This window comes from Hylobates moloch, unplaced genomic scaffold, assembly GCF_009828535.3.
Source record: "Hylobates moloch isolate HMO894 unplaced genomic scaffold, HMol_V3 SCAFFOLD_8, whole genome shotgun sequence".
In the NCBI taxonomy this organism is placed as follows: domain Eukaryota; kingdom Metazoa; phylum Chordata; class Mammalia; order Primates; family Hylobatidae; genus Hylobates; species Hylobates moloch.
This window is the reverse complement of record NW_026652283.1, coordinates 74603427-74622563: the sequence shown is the minus strand read 5'-3', so window position 1 is coordinate 74622563 and position 19137 is coordinate 74603427. Positions and strand designations below refer to the sequence as shown.

The following is a 19137-nucleotide window of genomic DNA, read 5'->3' as shown; positions in this document are numbered from 1 at the left end:
AGGTCAAATAATCAGCACTGTAGCTTCGTTTTGAAAAATAACTTGCTCTACCTCTATTTCACTTGTCTCCCCATTTTGGTTTCTCCATTTGCAAATGGCAACAAAATGAAGCTTTACTATTAATCTTAATTACTTATATAATGATCAACTTTTTTCTTTTTTGTTTTGTTTTGTTTTCCCCCTTCAGCTCCCTCAGGCACAAAAGGTAAATTTTCTTCTGTCACATTCCAGTCACCCCCAGAACTCACGAGTCGTGCATGCCTCCATGGTGTTGTACATTTGGCACTGTTCATGACCAGTGAAATGGTTTTTTTCCATAGCTTCAGAAACCTGAAGTTGGGCAGGAACAGAGAGGCCAGCAGACTTGGTTGTCCACTGCTCCTTTGCTGAGTTAGTCCCTCCAAAGGACCCTATGGTGGCCAGTGATTGGGAGGTGAATCCATGCCCAACTGTTTCTCTAAGAATTATCAAATAATAGGTCACGAATAAGTTTGGCACATTCCTTCCAATGTAGCATTCCAGGCCTTCTCTGAGATAATTTTTAGGGAGACAAATAATGCGAATAATTAGTAAGGTGTGGTAACCAAGTTTAAATTTGGGGCTCCTAAGCCAGATCGCTGAAAACTCTTCTTGGATTTTATTAATTGTAAAAATCAGCAGCTCCTTTGCTGGCCTCATCATCCCAGAGACCATTAGAGCGGATTTCTTGCCGATGGCCAGACCCTTTCACTGGTCCTCATTGTCTGAGATGATCTAGTTCCACCATCTAGAATGTTCTCTGTCCAGGAAGACTCCATGTGGTTGCAGTGATGGCTTTGCTATGTCACCCTCATAGCATGTCATTGTATCCTAAGGACATTTATGGCAGAAAATATGTCACTCATTGCCTGCTGCATTGTTCTTGTGTGTTTCACAAACATAAGCAAGACTTCTGGAAGACACAGCAATTTCTGGGGGGCAGATGTTGTGTTTCAAGAATTAAGGTAGGGCACCACCCTGAAATTTAAACAGCATCTCCTAAGCTCTCCAGTTTAGAGCAGAGATGATTTGGTTCCTTCTCACTGAGAGAGAGCACAACTGCTCTACTAAAGACAGTCTGTTCAGACCATATGGACAACCAGAGGCCTAGAAATCATTCCACAGTTACTCAAATATATTATGAGGTATTTAAACAAGGCAAGGCATACTGGTGTGTGACTTGGCTTATGGTAATGTTTGATTACACTTCAATGCCATCACAAAAGGACTGAACACTTCATTAAAAGTTAAAGTATTCAAGGCTCACAACAGCTTCCAGGGTAAATAAATGGTCAGAATTCCAGATTGTTTGGAAGGCTCAATGTCTTTGATAGGACATACTTTCTTAATTACCTACATTTGAATTTTTTTGGTAGAGAGACTTCACAAATTCTGTGCCTAAAAATGGACCAGCTTCCACTTATCGACATTTATTCATCAAATTTCCACTGATCCATATACAGAGTATTCCTGTTACAGAAAATAATTCATGAATTGGAGGTGCCATCAGCCATAGAATTTTATGTTATGTTATGTTATGTTATGTTATGTTATGTTATGTTATGTTATGTTATGTTATTTTTTGAGAAGAGTCTCGCTGTGTTACCCAGGCTGGAGTGCAATGGTGCAATCTCAGCTCACTGCAACCTCCACCTCCCGGGTTCAATTGATTCTTCTACCTCAGCCTCCTGAATAGCTGGGACTACAGACATGCGCCACCGCACCTGGCTTATTTTTGTATTTTTAGTAGAGACAGGGTTTCGCCGTGTTGGCCAGGCTGATCTTGAATTCCTGACCTCAGGTGATCTGCCCGCCTCGGCCACAAAATGCTAGGATTACAGACGTGAGCCACCGCGCCCAGCCAGCCATAGAATTGTAAAACAAAGTTCAAAACAAAGCAACACAGAATACAGAAGAACAAATGTTGCTGGGCTATATAATTCTTCAGTAGCACTTACTTCATTGCATTCACTTCTTCTATCATCATATATTGACTCACATCACATGCCCTACAAAGTGGAGCATATTATTGTGGTCATATGAAGTCCAAAGTCAAGGAAGCTGCCTCAGCTGGCTATCTAATTTTTTTCCCTGTCTCCGAATGATGTCAGACATCCCAAGGGACTTGTTCTATAGCCCTATGTGAAAAGGAATAGCTTTGCCTTCTGTTCCTATCATGGCTAGAAGTTGTCTTTTTTCTGTTAAAATAGAGAAAGGCACTTACCTTACAAAATATTAAGAGATCTATGTGACACGGTTTCAGAACTCTGGGGGTAGTTTGTGGGAAATTGAGCTCTTTGAAGGAGTTTGAACATAAACCTCAGGTATCTAGGCTGGAGGGTAAGAGGATTTGAGGGAGAGGTGCACCACAGATTGAAGGCATCCTCTCAAAGGCTGCAAATCTCCACCTGGTAATGTATTAGCATCCCTGCCCCCAACTCTCCTTCCCACCCCTTCCCGAGTATTACCTCAGTGACACTTGCAGAGGCCTTTGCCAGAAGAATGAGGTTCTTGCAAGTGTCAGCTTTCCTTAGATTTACTGTCTTGCTACTTGACCAGCAAAGGAATGTGGTGGTTCCATTTTAGCCTTCATTTGTTACCATGGGTAAGTTACTTAACCTCTCTAAGCCTACATGTTTTTATTTATTTAAGGAGAGTGATAAACTAACTTTCCACTTTTGTTTTGAAAGTTACTTATCTGTTCCTCGCACAGAGCCTGGCATATGGTAGACCCTCAAAATATAGAGTTCTCATTACCACTTGGCTTGACTTGACCCCTGGTGCTTCAGAGCACATCAAGACAGCAGTCATATCTGAGGGGTGGTCTGGGACCTCTGCCCAATGTTTTGTGATTCTGACTCAAGCCTAATAAATAACTGGGAGAGGGCAAAAGAGCCCAGCAGGTGTGGGTGCTCCCCTCATTTCATTAGAAACTCTGTGGTTGGGCCAGGTGCGGTGGCTCACTCCTATAATCCTAGCACTTTGGGAGGCCAAGGCAGGTGGATCATGAGGTCAGGAGATCAAAACCATCCTGGCCAACATGGTGAAACCCCCTCTCTACTAAAAATACAAAAATTAGCTGGGCGTGGTGGTGCACACCTATAGTCCCAGCTACTCGAGAGGCTGAGGCAGGAGAATTGCTTGAACCTGGGAGGTGGAGGTTGCAGTGAGCTGAGATCACGCCACTGCACTCCAGCCTGGTGACAGGGTGAGACTCCACCTCAAAAAAAAAAAAAAAAAACCTCTGTGCTTGAACTGACTGCACCTTATTCATGTAGTCAGAAAGAAATGGAGATTGGTCTTGAAACCCCAATAAAGCAAAAACTTGTCAGGAGAATTGTTTTGAGAGGTTTCTTCCTAATGCCTTTGACGTTACCCATAGATTTCACTCATCTGTGGCCATGATTCTAATGAGCTCTTTCCAAACCCCTGAGTTTGTTGTTCCAGAGGTGAAAGAGAGGCACCCCCAGCTGCTACAGCTTTGGCCTACTTTTCACATGAGGTCATGAGCACATACATTGGACCATATGGTGTCTGCATTTGTGCTGTGTTTTTGTTGGAATCTGCCTTTGTATCATCTGCAACTATTTTCTCTATAAATATTTTAAATAGTTATGTCTCTGTAAACATACTTATTTTAATCTCTTGGCTGATCTGCAACTAAAAATGTCCCATTTGGTTGCCCCTCTTACGTATAGCAGCCATTAATGACTGTTGTCTGTAAGTTATGGTTTTCATGATTCTAATATTTTGAGGGTCTTCCAAAACTTCTCTTCTAGTCCTTTATGACAATGTTTTAGAACAACAGTTTTAAAAAAATGTTATTTTTTCTATGATTCTTAAGCATCTCCAAGATAATTCCTAGACTATAAATTTCAAGCCTTGATATAAAATTGGAGTGGCACTAACTGGTGATGAACCTGATAAATATTAAATATTCTTAGCAAATATGGAGGTAGTGTCCTGAAGTTTTGGCTAAAAAATATGTAGCAGTAAAGATGCAGCACTTTCAAGGCATCACCAATTCATTCTTCTGGGTGGAAATTGGACCAGTTTCTCCGGTGGATTGATTGTCCCTGAATTCAACGATGAAGAGAGGTCTATGTGTAAGAAAGGTCTGCCTTTTTAAAATTCTTCTATACTTCTACAAAAATGTCCGAGAGATCTGATTTTATGATAATAACATAGCAGAATTACCCAAAGCCATTTACAAATGTATGTTCGATGGTAATACTATTGAACAAAATAGTCCATTTTTCTAGCTGCATTTTTCTTCACGTAGGTTCTGTCTATAGGAGCTACACATCAGTTATTCACTGCAGGATTAATTTAATCAATGTAGGTTTAATCATTGTAGAGTGGGACTCGAATGTTTAAAGTCAAAAATACTCCTCAGGGAATTCCAAACGTGGCTATTTATGTGGGTGAACGTGTCCAGACCCTGGTACCCTTTCCCTTCATTTTCTGCTGCATCCACACAACTTTGGAATTTGCCAAAGACCATTTCTTAAAGGTTTCCTAGGTGCTCTGTGTCTTTCCTGACACCGTATTAGTTAATATCAGCCCGAGAATTCTGAGTAGGCATAAGCATTTTTCACAAAACCATAGTTAAAGCAAACCACATCTCTAATCCTGTTTGGAACAGCAATTGATGCATTCAGGGCTGCGCAGTATGGCAAAATGATCCCTGTTTAATAGCCCGACCGCGTGTTTTGTTTCCTGTTAGGAATAGCTTAACTTGCCTCCTTGAACAAACACAGCAGGGTTCAAGATCTGTTGTTCTATGCCTGCTGTGATATTCTGTGCTGCTTAACTTGTATGAGGACTCAGGAGTGCATAAATTAGCTTCTTAAATGGAGGTCGATTTTTGGTCTCTCTTTAAGGATGGAACTGTTTTATTAATTTCTCCCCCTGAGTGCAAATGGCATCCTGAATCTATTTGCATTTTCTTTGTTTCCTTGTTTATATTATATTTTGGAGGAATAAATGGAAGCCTTCATTTTTCTACAGTCTTTCTCTCTCTCTCCTTTCTTTCTTTCTTCCTTTCTTTCTTTCTTTCTTTCTTTCTTCTCTCTCTCTCTTTATCTCTCTCTCTCTTTCTCATTCCTTAGGTACAAATTTGTACAAGTAGAATTTGGCCTAGCTCTTATCTCAGGGTAATCAGATTTCAGCAATTGCGAGGCATCGTTTATCATTCTTTGCCTCATTTAACATCTATACTTCGAACAGTTGAATTAACTGTCATTGAAAATGGAGAATTGAAAGTTTGCAAAGCTGCTGTTTTTGTAGAACTGCAGGTCTAGTGATTTTAGTGTTTCATTACAGTTATATAACCATCTAAACTGATGCAAATGAAGTGCAAAACTGAGAACCGATAACTATTTACATTTGGTTCTGGTTTATGACTCATTTGCTTTTACCTGTACTTTGCTTTGCATGTAAACTATTGTGTCTTGTTTTGAAAACCCTATTTTTCTCCTTATTTACTATTCTATAGTAACATGTAAGGTACTTTTAATATGCACTCCCAAGCTGGGGTTGTTAAGATTGATATACTCACAGTCTGAAAAATGATAGCAGCACAATGGACTACAGTTTAAATTATTGGATCTATTTTGTGAATAAGGCCATGGCGCTAGAAACCAGAGAGCAAGTCTAGTCACTTCAGCTTTTCCCGTAGCCAGTGTGAGAGGCTCTGTGGAAATCTGAGTGATGGCATATTGCTCAACCCTAACAATGGTTATATAACTAAGTATTTTGTTCTCTGCCATATTTCTGTATGAGTGTGTCTGTGGCAGCCCAGACAGGCTGCTCTGCTGCTGAGGAAGGAGGTGAACTTTGCAAGTGTACCCATGTGAGTCTTGGCTGACCCTTTTCCCATGGCCCTGTCCAACTTTGCACTTGAGGCCTGAAATAAATGAATGCAAGACCCTCAGATTCAAAGCGCATGGCTTCGTAATGGCAGGATAGCCAGCAGGGCAGCACATAGGCATTCCAGCCGAAGCTACTTGTGGGTTCTTGGGGGTCATGGAGCTCTGTTTGGAAGCAAGATGCTATTTGCATTTCTTTTTTCTTTTCTTCTCTTTTCTTTTTTTTTTTTGAGACAGAGATTAGCTCTTGTTGCCCGTGCTGGAGTGCAATTGCGCAATCTTGGCTCACTGCAACCTCTGCCTTCTGGGTTCAAGCGATTCTCTTGCCTCAGCCTCCTGAGTAGCTGGGATTACAGGCACCTGCCGCCACACCCAGCTAATTTTTGTATTTTTAGTAGAAACAGAGTTTCACCATGTTGGCCAGGCTGGTCCTGAACTCCTAACCTCAGGTGATCCACCTGCCCCAGCCTCCCAAAGTGCTGGAATTCCAGGCATATGAGCCACTGTGCCCAGCCTGCTATTTGCATTTCTTATTGAAAAGAAATAATCTGTTCATATCAAAAAACCTCATAGTGTGTGTGTACTTGTGGGTAAGGGGAAAAATCAGGGTTTACTCCATTTTCAGATTTATTTGAACATTCGACATGTTCGTGTACTATTTTTATGCTTTATATACTATTTTTCCTGATTATTCAGGAAAAAAACAAAATACTGCATTTTATTATTAACTTTTTTAAAAGTTTTTTTAGCTTTTATACTTTTATGCATGAAAATTGATAAAAGCCTTCAATAAAACATTACCACTACATACCAGTAACTTTCACACTTTCAGCCTTTGACCCAACAACCCTCTTTTGCAGAATCTAGCCTAAATTGGTCAGTGACTTGCAATTTTATTTATAATGAGGAAAAGAAGAGCCAAAATACCTGAAATGAGAAAGTGGTTGAAAAAGTCACTGAACTTCCAAAAGACAGAAAATTAAGAAGTCATAAACAAAATCATGGTTCAAAAGGAGATTTAATAATGTAAGAAAATACATTATTTTAAAAATCAGAGTGTAACATTTTCTGTACATTATGCTCCGGTTGTGTGTGTGTGAGTGTGTGTGTACAAACAGATGTACAAAACTGTATTGGAAAGAAATGCATAGACATATTTAACAGTGGCTATTTCCTAGTGGTAGGAGAACAAATATTTATTTCGTTTTCTTAATACATTTTTGCGTATTTCAAATTCTGTATTATGAGCATACATTATTTTTATAAGTAAATGATTATATTTGTAGTAATGAACTAATTGTATTACTCATAAATACACTACATGAAATAGACTACCAAGAGTTAACCTAACAGTAGTCTGCTAAGCCCAACTCTCCCAAGAAATAAACAAATGAAAAAGTGGGAAACCCAAACTCTGTTGTGAAAATACACATGCAATTCTTGGTACAGACAGCTGTGATCAGAAGGACAAAGGTTATAAACAGTGGATTGTCTTACGTGGGACAAGTCTAAAAGTACCTTTGTTTATCAGTAATCCTTATTTTCTACCAAAGGCGATCTACCAATCTTTCTACCAATCTTTAATCAAAGGCTCAGTCCATGTCAGATGCTTAGAGCGACACTGATCTGAGCATGGGAAATTCACAAAAAATGGTAGGTGTGTGGTTAAACTGTGGAGGTCACCCACCCAACATGAGCCTCAATCGGTAGGTGTTCCCTGTCCTCCTCACACCTCTGGTTGGGGGAAGGACCACCTTGGCTTAAAAATGGAAAAAATGAAGCGGAGTGAGAAGGACATCTGCCCAACTTGCTATTTGGAGGGTGTTGTACCAAGTTGTGTAACCTCTGGTATTGCATTCATCATTGCAGAAGGGACGCATTCCACTCCTACAGGTGAGGCAAAGGAGCCTATCGCTCTTAAGACTAACTTGTGTCAGCTGGACATGGAGTGGAGGCCCCACCTGCCAGTTCTCACTGGTAACCTTGGACCCAGGATACCATCATCCTGAGCCTTGGTTTTTCTTGTTTTAATGGGGTACAGACACATCCCTTATGGGATTTTCCTGAGAGTACAGGAGCAGCACCTGCTCAGGGCCCATCCACACCATGTGCTCAATGAGGGGTAGTGTTGGCCATGGCAGGGACAGTAATATTATTAATAATGCTAGCAGCATCACACCTTGTTTAATACAGACACATTTGATAAAGTAAAAGCAGAAATGGTTTCTTTAAAAAATAGGCAAAAAGAACTTGGTGTTTATTAAGTTGAAAACCAAAAATTGATTTTACAGTTCCTTACATCTCAATGCTTTCTAGTTTCAGACTTAATTTTTAGCGTCTTAGACATCTAGTATCTTCTTTCAAAAATTCTCATTTATTTAAAGATGTGAATGTTTTCTATTTATTTAAATCAAGCACAGTTATAAAAATGTGACTCTTCTAAGGTGCTAAAACAATACAAACTCTACTCACAACGTTGCTACAATGAAACTGCCTTTTCTTTTGAATGTTAAGGAAACGTCTGAGTAACAACAATGAAATTTTAAAAGTTGTTTTCATTTCAGTTGTTCTTACATCCCCAAAGATATGAAAACATCTTTCTTCCTTCTACATAGAAGGGAAGGCAGAGGATCGAGGAAAGTTATTTCATAAAGCCCTTTGAATTGGGATACCGTGATATTAATGTCAGCATCACCAATATTTAGCCTGGGTGGTCTTGAAGGGGGCATCACAGGACACTGAATGTTCTGTTTCCTTGCTTATAGATACAATTCTGTAGATCATTTTTATTGACACAAAGTTGATCTTGAACTCAATGAGTTGGATTTTCATTTTGGGGTCTCTTCCCTATTTCTTGGTAGATTTAGAACACCTGTATCCATCACTTGACACACTGGATGTTTCCTGAAATCAACAATGTGTGAATCTACATTTTATGGCCAAGGCCTTGGAAGAGGCCAGCTAAAAAACAAGTTAAAGGACAACTGCCAGTATCTTAATGAGATAAAGAATTAAGCAACCCAGGAAATAAACATATTTTATTTTCCGATTGCATTAGAGAAAGATGACACAAGAACACCATTTTAACACTGAGGTAAATCAGATTCAATACTAAATTTAGTTACTAATTTAAAAACCAAATCTATGTAAAATATAATAAATCAAGTCTATATCAAATCAATGTCAAATCATCATCAGTGATTTTAATCTGACTTTATGAGTTCTCATAGGAAGGGATTTCCTGTGTGGAAGATATACTGGATTAATATGATGAGTTACTCAAGAGAAAACACGCATACCATATGTGCATATGCATAGCTTTTCTTTACTTTTTGGCAAAATTTTTTTGATTCAATACAAATCTAATTTTCTGACAAAATTTGTCTACCTGTATTGTTTGTGCACATTAAAACTAAAAAATTAGTTATTTTAATGATGCAACTGCCTTTTGGTTTTTCTTAGTAAATTGAGGCACATATTTAATGGTCTGGTCATGTTCAGCTGCCTGATGCTTTTTCCAGTCATGTTATTCACTGGTAACATCCCCATTTAATGGATATATATCCATTACAAACCCAAATATAGCCCACTTCCATGAGAACTGAAGGAATGGCTCTGCCAAAGGATTCAACTGAAATGACCCTCTGGGGTAAACTGGAGCAGTTGTGCAATCCTGTACATCAGTGCTACCAAGAAGTTCAAAAACAAAAAGTTAGATGTTTATCCCTTCAAATTAACTAGAAGGATTTTGGAAAACCCAACCAAGTTTCATGAAGTAGAAAATGTCAAGCAAAGACTAATGCCATGGTATGGATTTTCTTTTTCCAGAAATGACTCACAAAATTGAACCACTTGCTGAATCATGAGCCCTGTGTGCTTGGATGGGACCCATCCATATTTGTCCAGGCCTGGAACACATTAGATGATTTACAGGCTGGATACTTCTGAAGCATCTGTCCCTTCTTCCCAGACTGCCTTCCTCTATAACAACTTCCTTCCCAGTGTGCATTCTTCCTAATCTCCTTTAATATTTATGATCATAATTAATTATAATTAACCACCCCCCACCCCCACCCCCACCAACTGCTTTTGCATTATTTAACTGTTAAGACCAAGATATTTTATCATAGGATAAAGGAAACATGTCTTCCTATTTTATTTATGCAATTCAGGAGATAGATGAAGTTCAAATCTTTGGATTTCAAAGAAGCATAAGAATTTCTCTGGCCTAGTCTGGAATGGTCTTTATGAGATTAATTGCACTTGTCAGATGTCCCAGGCACTGTGCTAGGTGCTTTATGTCTATAATTCACTTAATGCCTCTAAGAACTCTAAGGACTTTTCCTATTTGAAGGATGATTTGCTTGATTGCAACCTCCTTTACTACAAACTCCTGAGGGCCAAACATGGCATTTGTATTTGCACCCCAAAACAAGAGTCTGAGGGTGGAGTGGTTACTACACGGGCTCTGGCATGAGGTAGACCAAGACTGAGATCTCTCTTCTGCTGCTTTGTGTACCTGAAGCAAGGTACTTTGCCTTTTTGACTCCTTCACTTGTAAAATGTGCATAGGCATTTGCAAGGTCTTTGTCAGGGTTCAATTTAAGGCTACGTAGATGCAAAACATTCACAGCAATGTTTGGTAACAAGTACAAATGATATTTGGCAATGGATATGAAAAGGTAGGTGTGTGGATGGGTAGACAGAAGGAAGGATGGAAGGATAGATCAATAAAAATGACTCAGCGAGTTTGAGTAACCTTCTCCAGCATGTTAATGCAGGTCTGTTTGCTTCCGTTTGCTTGTTACTTTTTGTCTTCTCCATGCTGCTAAGCACATGGCAGTGTTCAACTAAGCTGTGTTTTTTTTTTTAAGTCCTTTTCCTTTATCACCGTGACATCAGCTGGATGTTGTGCACCAGCTTCTCAGCACTTCCCTACAGTCTCAGTCCAACCACATTGATACAGGCAAAATACACAAAGATGTTCAGTGAAGGAGCCATGAGCAAGGAGAGGCTGTACAATGTGAAAGAGGGAGCATTAGCCCCAGAGTCTTGCCTGAATTCTGGTACTAATTTTCTCTCCCTTCTTTACTCCCTGGGCCTCATTTATGAAATAAATTAAAGGATAGTGTTGGAATAAATTCATTTAAGGACCATTTGCTGGGCATGTCTTGTGTACTAGGCTCTGTGCTAAATGCCGCGGATGAAAAGAGGAATCTTTCCCAGCTTCTGCCCTTGGAGTTCGCAGGCTCTACACAATTCCCATCATTTCTTCCAGCCACAGTGTTCAGTGACTTTGCTTCATTAACAATTTGCACAAATTATGGTCCTAGACAGTATCTTTGGTTGTAGAATAAATATGATTATCTTTGTAGTGAAGTTTGAGAACATCTGGTTCTCATTTCCACTTAGTTAGGGAAGGTTTTATGGAGGAAGCAGCATTTCAGGGGGTCTTTAAACAAGGAGAAAGTTTTGTCCCAGGGCCCCAAAGCTCTGACAGTTGCCTGTGTTTTCAGGCATCTATTTGGAGGTGTCTAAACCACGTTTGTGAAAATATGAACATTTGGCCACCATGGGGGGTCAGTTATATGTCATGGCTCATCATAAATATTGACCAAAATCCAATGCCTCATGATAATTTTCATTGTCATTAGTCCTGGGCATTCTTGAAATAAGCAGGTTATACCTAAATAAACCAACAAAGTGGTTTCCAAGACAGCTTTCAGATATGTTAATCAGTGATAGTCTCATGACCATGGCTTTATATATGTTCATGGTCAAAGGCAGTATCCTCCCTCTGTCTAGAAGTTTACTCATAAAACATATTCCTTTCTTAATGACATATCCTAGAATCACTGGAACAAGAGGACAGAATATCAAAATGTTCCCAAATAATAACAATTTTATTAGAAGAGGACTGTTTTTAGATTCTCATATAGATGTTCCAAGATTGTCCAGCATTATATTCACAAAGTTGTCTTCAGTTTGTTAAGAAGAGAAAGAGAACAAACAAATTCAACAATTTAGCTCGCACAAGATGCAGTTAAAGTTCAAAGAGGGAAATCTGTTTACTTTTGTATTTAAACAAGTTTAAATGCAGTGAAATCTCATAGAAGAATACGGAATCTCCAGATCTCAAATGCAAGTAATAATGATTCAGTAAGAAGAGGGAAAATGTTTTGGCTAAAAGCAAAATATCTTTTTTGTAGCATTCTCAAGATTTAGTGACTGCACTTTACCAAGACTATCAAGTGAAAAGCAAGAGAACATGTTGCTTGAAAGGTTTACTTATTTCTTATTCTTGTTTCTTATTCTAATTGTAAAGTCTCTCAATTAAAACTGCTCACAATCAGCAAACCTTAAGATTGTCACTAAAAGTAGTGGAAATCTAAAGAATATGAGAGCAAAATCCATAGCCAGAGTCAGATGATGTTAACATTAGCCAAGTAGGCAGAATCAATACTGTGGTCCCTTTCCAGGCATGAGATGCAATAGGATCTCCTTGCCCACGTTTCAGTGGATTTTCACCTGTGTTCTTCCTCCAAGGGGTGTCTGTATCTCTACTGGGGGTGTGTCTCCAGAGAAAACATCCTCCTGAACATGCCCAGCACAATCTTACTAGATTCTTTCTCTGACATGTCTGCCCAGTGTTGAGGATAAGAGATGTTGTGATGATGGAAGGGGGTGGGAGATTTGGGGGTGGTGCAAGTAGGTGGCCATTGAAAGGTTAGGTACAGAGGACTTTTTTGTCTGGTGGAGGAGGGAAGGGTGCAGAGATTTTGTCTGGGGAAGGTATCTAAATTGCCACATAGTCTGCTTACATCCCCTTTTCCAGATGTACGTTTCCCTGCTGTTCTCCCTGGTGCCCTCACAAACTAATTGTACAGAAAGCTGTTCTGATGGCTTTCTGTTGTCTTCCTCTCTCCTTGCCATGGAGTGTGCAAACTGCAGGACATGGGTGACATTTCTTCCCAGCCTCACCCCATTAACCCTATTATGTGCTACCCAGAGAATGGCCCTTAAGAATCCCCAAGTCACTGATAAACTTAAGCTCATGGGGAGAGGCGAAAGTGCCAAGGAGTTGGTGTCCCTTTTGTTCAAGCTGCGTTTGAGAAAGTGGGTGTGAAAGAACCTCTCCTTTGCTATGCTCCCCTGTCACATTCTCAGATTCTGTATATCTTATCTTCTTCTTCTTTTTTTTTTTTTTTTTTGAGACGGAGTTTTGCTGTCGCCCAGGCTGGAGTGCAGTGGTGAGATCTTGGCTCACTGCAACCTCTGCCTCCTGGGTTCAAGCAATTCTCTGCCTCAGCCTCCTGAGTAGCTGGGATTACAGGCACCCATCACCACGCCTGGCTAATTTTTTGCATTTTTAGTAGTGACGGGATTTCACCATCTTGGCCAGGCTGATCTTGAACTCCTGACCTCATGATCCACCTGCTTCGGCCTCCCAAAGTGCTGGGATTACAGGTGTGAGCCACCACACCCAGCCCAGATTCTGGATATCTTAAAGAATCAATGGTTCTCTTTTCATAATGTCTCATCTGATTTATAGATGTGCACAGCTGTGTTTTTCCACCTCTTAGTACTACTCCCTTTCTGTCAAGGCAAATGTTATTATCAGACCTAATTGTTGATAACAACCTGTCTTTGCTTCAGTTGGGTAGGTAACTAAATGACATCAGCTGGCATTTAAATACATTTTTTTTTTTTCTGAGATGGAGTCTCACTCTGTAGTCCAGGCTGTTGCACAATGGCACGATCTCGGTTTGCTGCAACCGTCACCTCCTGGGCTCAAGCAATTCTCCTGCCTCAGCCTCCCCAGTAGAGTAGCTGGGATTACAGGAGTGCCCCTACCACACCCAGCTAATTTTTGTATTTTTAGTGGAGACGGGTTTTCGCCACGTTGGCCAAGCTGGTCTCAAACTCCCAACCTCAGGTGATCCGCCCGCCTTGGCCTCCCAAAGTGCTGGGATTACAGGCATGAGTCACCGCACCTGGCCCCTAAATATATTTTTGTTTGTAAGGCCCATACTCTGGAAACGGCTTTTTGTCGTCCAGGACCTCGTGCCTGCAATTTACCCTAACGGCCACTAGATGGTGGCAGTGTCTTTTCATAGAGTGCAGGTTGAGGTTCCTCACAGATGTTGAAAGGAAGCTAGCAGAAACACAGCTGCGTATTCACAAGTTATACACACACATATAAAATATTTACGTATTATAGTATTATACATTTATATTATTTACTAACATAGTCAATATGTTGATCAATGTTAATAATAAAGCAACACAAATGTAAGAGGAGCAAAATATAGAAGAAATATGGTATTTGATGAGCGTGGATTAGCTTTTGTTCTTGACTTGGAGCCAGTCCTGTATCTGAGCCGAGTTCACCATTTGTGCACAACCTTCCCTTTAAGCCCAAGCCTCTAGGGCTGAGCAGATCTGGCAGGCGGCTCCGCTGAAAACCACCTGGTAGTCCTCAAATGGGCTGCCAAGAGTGCTGTCCTTGGCTTGCTCAGATGCCTTCCAGGTCCAGCTTGCCTCCTTTCTCCGCAGCTTGGCATGCATCCCCAGGGGCTTCCAGCTGCGGGAGAAATAGAGGCTTCTGCCACCAGTCCTGGCAAGCTTCCTCTGAATAGAGATATGAGAAGGCAACCCAAACAGATGTCCTTCAAAGGTGGAGGCTGCCCAGGCAAAAAGCACATAGCCACAACTGCTCCCCACCATGGGGACCCACTGGAGAAGCAGCCAAACTTCTACTCATTGTGAAGGCTTGACATAAAATTCTAGTGACAATAGTCTTTTATACCATCATAAAGAGTAGTCATTACCATCAGTATTTGGGTACTTTGCAGGTACCTAAATTTCTTCCCTTGTGGGAAAGATATGCAACCACCCATCTTGGGAATGTTGGCACCCTTTTGCCTTTGGCCTTTTTGGCCTCAGAAATTTCTCCTTTGTGTGGATTGTACATGGCACTTGGGACCACCTCAGTGGGTATCTAGAACTGCCTAGGTCATTTATGGCCCAAATTGGCACTTTTAAGAGTTACAAATCCATTTCATGCTCATTGGAGCTAAAAGAGAAAACTTACTGGCTCAAGCAACCCAATAATGGAAAAGGGCATTGGTGGAATTGATCTTGGGAATGAAGGCATTCAGGGACTGGTACCCTCCCGCCCTTTCCCTCTTTTTTTCCCTCCCTCCCTTCTTCTCTCTCTCTTCTCCATCATACATACAGCACACACACACACACACACACACACACACACACTCATCTCTCCTCCTCTCTGTGAGTTTATTTTATTCAGTCTCATCACCTCTCTGTGGCAAGGGGACATGTCTGTCAAGCTGACGTTCTTATAGCCATTCACAAAGGAGAGTAGCGAGTCTTCCCCATTTGCCCCAGGTTGGAAAAAGAAAAACATCTCAGGTAGTCTAGCCTGAACTACATGCCTAGTTAATAAACTTACCAGTGTACCTCGGGCAGAGTGTGTGTGTGCACACTTCTGTGTCTGAAGTGCTCTGGTTAACACAGCCTGGGTTGGCTGTCCATCCCCACACTCAGGATGGGAGAGCTTGACTGCTAAGAAACCTTGTGGCTGGACGGGGTGAAGAGGACTTTCCTAAAGGAAGTGGGTGATACCTGCAGAAGAAGGAAAAGAAAGGTGCCAGGCAGTTTACAAGATGTCTACACCTGCATTATTCCATTTACCAATATCCTTAAGTATAAAGCAATGGAAGGAAATCACTCTGCGGCAGACTACTTTCTCCTGCTTTTATTAGACTGGCTTTCAGGAAGCATTCTGAATCTGTCGTATAAACCCTGACAGATATTGATAAACACCAGGCATTTTCACTTTAGTTCATGCTAGACCTGGAAAAGACAGCCTCTTTGCTCACCAAATGAAAGCCAGCATGCCATCCCCAGCCAGTTCTTCCTCTGCCATGTTAGCTTTTCTTTCTCCCTTAGCAGACTTGAGACTCCTTGGGGATAAGACCCACACCTTATTCCTAGTTGTCTTCCCAGCACACAGTATGGGACCTGGCACATAGCTGATGCTCAAGGAGTGTTTATTAAGGAAATCAATGAGTAGGTGACTAGGCCAGCAGCAAAATGGATGGATCACAAGTCTTGTGTTGTTATGCTCTCTGGGGTCATGCTCTAGGGCTAGCCATGTTACCAACTGGTGCCATCAGTGGGAAACTAATCAAGTATTAAGGAGTAGGCCTGGCATGGCCACATGGACCTTGCATATGAGTTGAAATGCATATTCATATGAGCCTACGTGCGTGATTAACTTGGGAAACTGACAGGAAGCAGTCAATCTGTTGAGCAAGTTTGTGTTTTATAAACCAGATGTTCAGTATTATTATTCATCATTTTCTTTGATACCCGAATGGTCCCCATTATGTAGCATGGGAAATGAAGGATATGGAATAATATACACTTATTATACAACAGAGCACCACAACCACAGATTTCAGAGGCTTGCTCAAAACCTGGGCAAGTGTAATTGCACAGCAGTTCATTTTAAGATTCCCACTTGGACTTAAGTTAATGGGATTTTGCCCAGATGGACCATGGTGACCCCCATCTCCTGCTCCTACCTCTTGGAAAATGAATGTTGACTCTACGTCTGCATTTTTCTTGGAAGCCACATGTATGAATCATAAGCAGTGCCCTTGCCTCAGTAGCAGCTACAGGTTGGGGGGCCACAGAAAAGCAGGGACCCTCTAGCGTGTTGGGGGACAGAGGGTTTCTGGCCATAGTTGGCTGCGTAACTTCTGCTTGGTGGTCTGGGAAAAAAAAAAAAAAAAAAAAAAACTTGCCATTGACTGCTATTTCCTATGGCAAGAATATAGAATGCCTTTCAATCATAAAGTGCTTACAGTGCAAATGACCTTGCAAATTGATGTGTTTCTCCATGAAATGTTTAAGATTCACAGAGTCCAGACCTGTGGGCACTGGGAATGATGGAGCCCATGGGTGCAGAAGAGAGTCTTAATTTTCTGCAAATGGTATTTCTGTGTTCCTGCCAGCCCTTGTTGCCATAATGATGAACTCGTATACACAGGAAAGCCTACGGGTTAGGGTTCTGGCCAAGCTAGTTCAAATTGGGGCCAGAACTGCCCCTAGGAGAGGTCCATGAGATCATTGGCCCACATGTGAACTGTTGCTAGACTGAACTCACTGCATTTCCTTTGTTTACCTGGGGCTGGTTACAAATGAATGGTTTCAGTACAAATGCAATATTATGGGTTTCTTTTTTAAAGTAATGATGCAGTAATTACATTTGGAATTAGCTCCTGAGTGAAGTTGATACTGTATTCTGGCTCAATATTTTGAAGTTAGTTTCTCATAATCTTGTCTTTGTCCCAAGACAATTACTAGTAATTTATAACTGATTTTTACTGGTTGCAAGAAAAAGTCTTCATTTCTCATTATTGTCAATGGTATGTTTTTATTTCATCCATGATACATGTTGGCACTGCTTGAAATTTGATTTGAGTTGCAAAGTGGAAGTTGTCCAGAGTTATGGATCAGCTCAAATCAGTTTTCTTTATAGCATTAACGATTAATCAAGGAGTCAGAATATGGGAAGACTTCTAATTCTAAGAGAACTATTTACCATGGGCTGGTTCTGCCTTTGAAAATGGCCTTGCAGGTTTCCAATGGTGGCCACAGTATGCTTTGAGTATTTTAAGCAAGATGTTAGAACCATGTTTCCAAAAACTGTTATAGACTATATATACTGGTTGACTTGGTTCATGGCAACACTAACTGTCAGCATCATCTCATAGTTAATATTTTTTGGTTATTATATTGATGAATTAAATTTGTTTACATATTCTTACACCCAAATTAGGATGCCCGAAATAATCACTTACGTGATTACCATGTATATTATTAGTCATGGTTCTCTAGAGAGAGCCTATAGAGCTAGAGATAGGCTATACAGATAGGGTGGGGAGGAATTTAGTTTAAGGAATTGGGTTACACAGTTGTGGGGCTGGCAAGTCTGAAATCTGCAAGGCAGGCAGTCTGGCATGCTGGAAATTGCAGCAAGAGTTGATGTTGCAGTCTTGAGTTTGAAGGCAGTCTACAAGCAGAATTCCTTCTTTTGAGGGGGGCCTTGTCTTTTCTCTTAAGGCCTTCAATGGATTGGATGAGACCCACCCACATTATGGAGGATAATCTGCTTTACTACTCATTAAGTCTGCTTTACTACTGATTAAAATGTTAGTCACATCTAAAAAACACCTTCCCAGCAACATCTAGACTGGTAGTTGCTCAAACAACTGAGCATGATGGCCTAGCCAAGTTGACACAAAATTAACCATGTCACCATGAGTTCCCAGTCCTAGATAGACCAGGAGATTCTTGCTTCATTTTACTTGTCATGGAGGAATAAAGGCCTATCTTGATATCTATGTAAAACTAATAAAAGCATAGCCCCCTCCACCCCTGTTGGGAGTTTTTTTCCAACACCTGCCAGCTTCTGTTTAGCTGTCATGATTATTGATGGAAATGAAGTGGAAAGGATTGCCCTATACCAATGCTTCTTGCATTTTAATATATATATGAATAATTAAAATAATTATTCACATTCAGAGTGTTTGGAATGGGGCCTGAGACTATTTCTAACAAGCACTTAGGTGCTACAGGTGCTGCTGTCCTGGGTACTACATTGTAAGTAGTGACACCCCACAGCTCTAATAGTCTATTAGAAGAACAAGGCAAAAGAAAGACTAAGTTTAATGACCTTTACTCAAGAGACCAGCCAGTCAATGGGGGCTTCAAACACTTAGATTTTAGGATCTTCTCTTTATAGTGCCTCTTTCCAAGTAGATTGAGGGAGCAATGCCTGATTATTCTATGGAACTAAAGCTATGGAAGAGAAGTGTCCATATATCAGAAAACATGCTAGGTTGAAGATAGTGGATTCTAGTTTACAGATTGCTTCACTTGAGGCTTGAACAGGCTGTGAAGCCAGAAGGACTTGCCTGGTCAATTTTGGTGCCTGTCAGCAGTGCCTCAGCCTTAATCTCATTTTGGACTCTGCTACTTACTAGCTGTGTGACCTTGAAGGCAGGGAAAAGCTGGCATCCTTTGAGCACTTCCATATGCCAGGTACCATGCTGGGCAGTTTTCTATTTTGTCTTCATGGCAACAGTGCTGGGGAATAGTGGGTGTTATTTCATATGAGCACGTGGAGACTTCACTAGTGCAGTTAGGAAAGATTCAG

The 19137-nt window shown here is 40.8% G+C and overlaps 1 protein-coding gene across 1 annotated transcript in view; it reads left to right on the top strand.

The window, feature by feature from the left end:
- The window catches only part of CACNA2D3 (calcium voltage-gated channel auxiliary subunit alpha2delta 3), a 961034-nt gene that overhangs the window by 688939 nt on the left and 252958 nt on the right, over positions 1-19137 (top strand). The window contains 1 exon segment of the mRNA XM_058443425.1: positions 188-205. Coding sequence (XP_058299408.1) covers positions 188-205 — 18 coding nt within the window.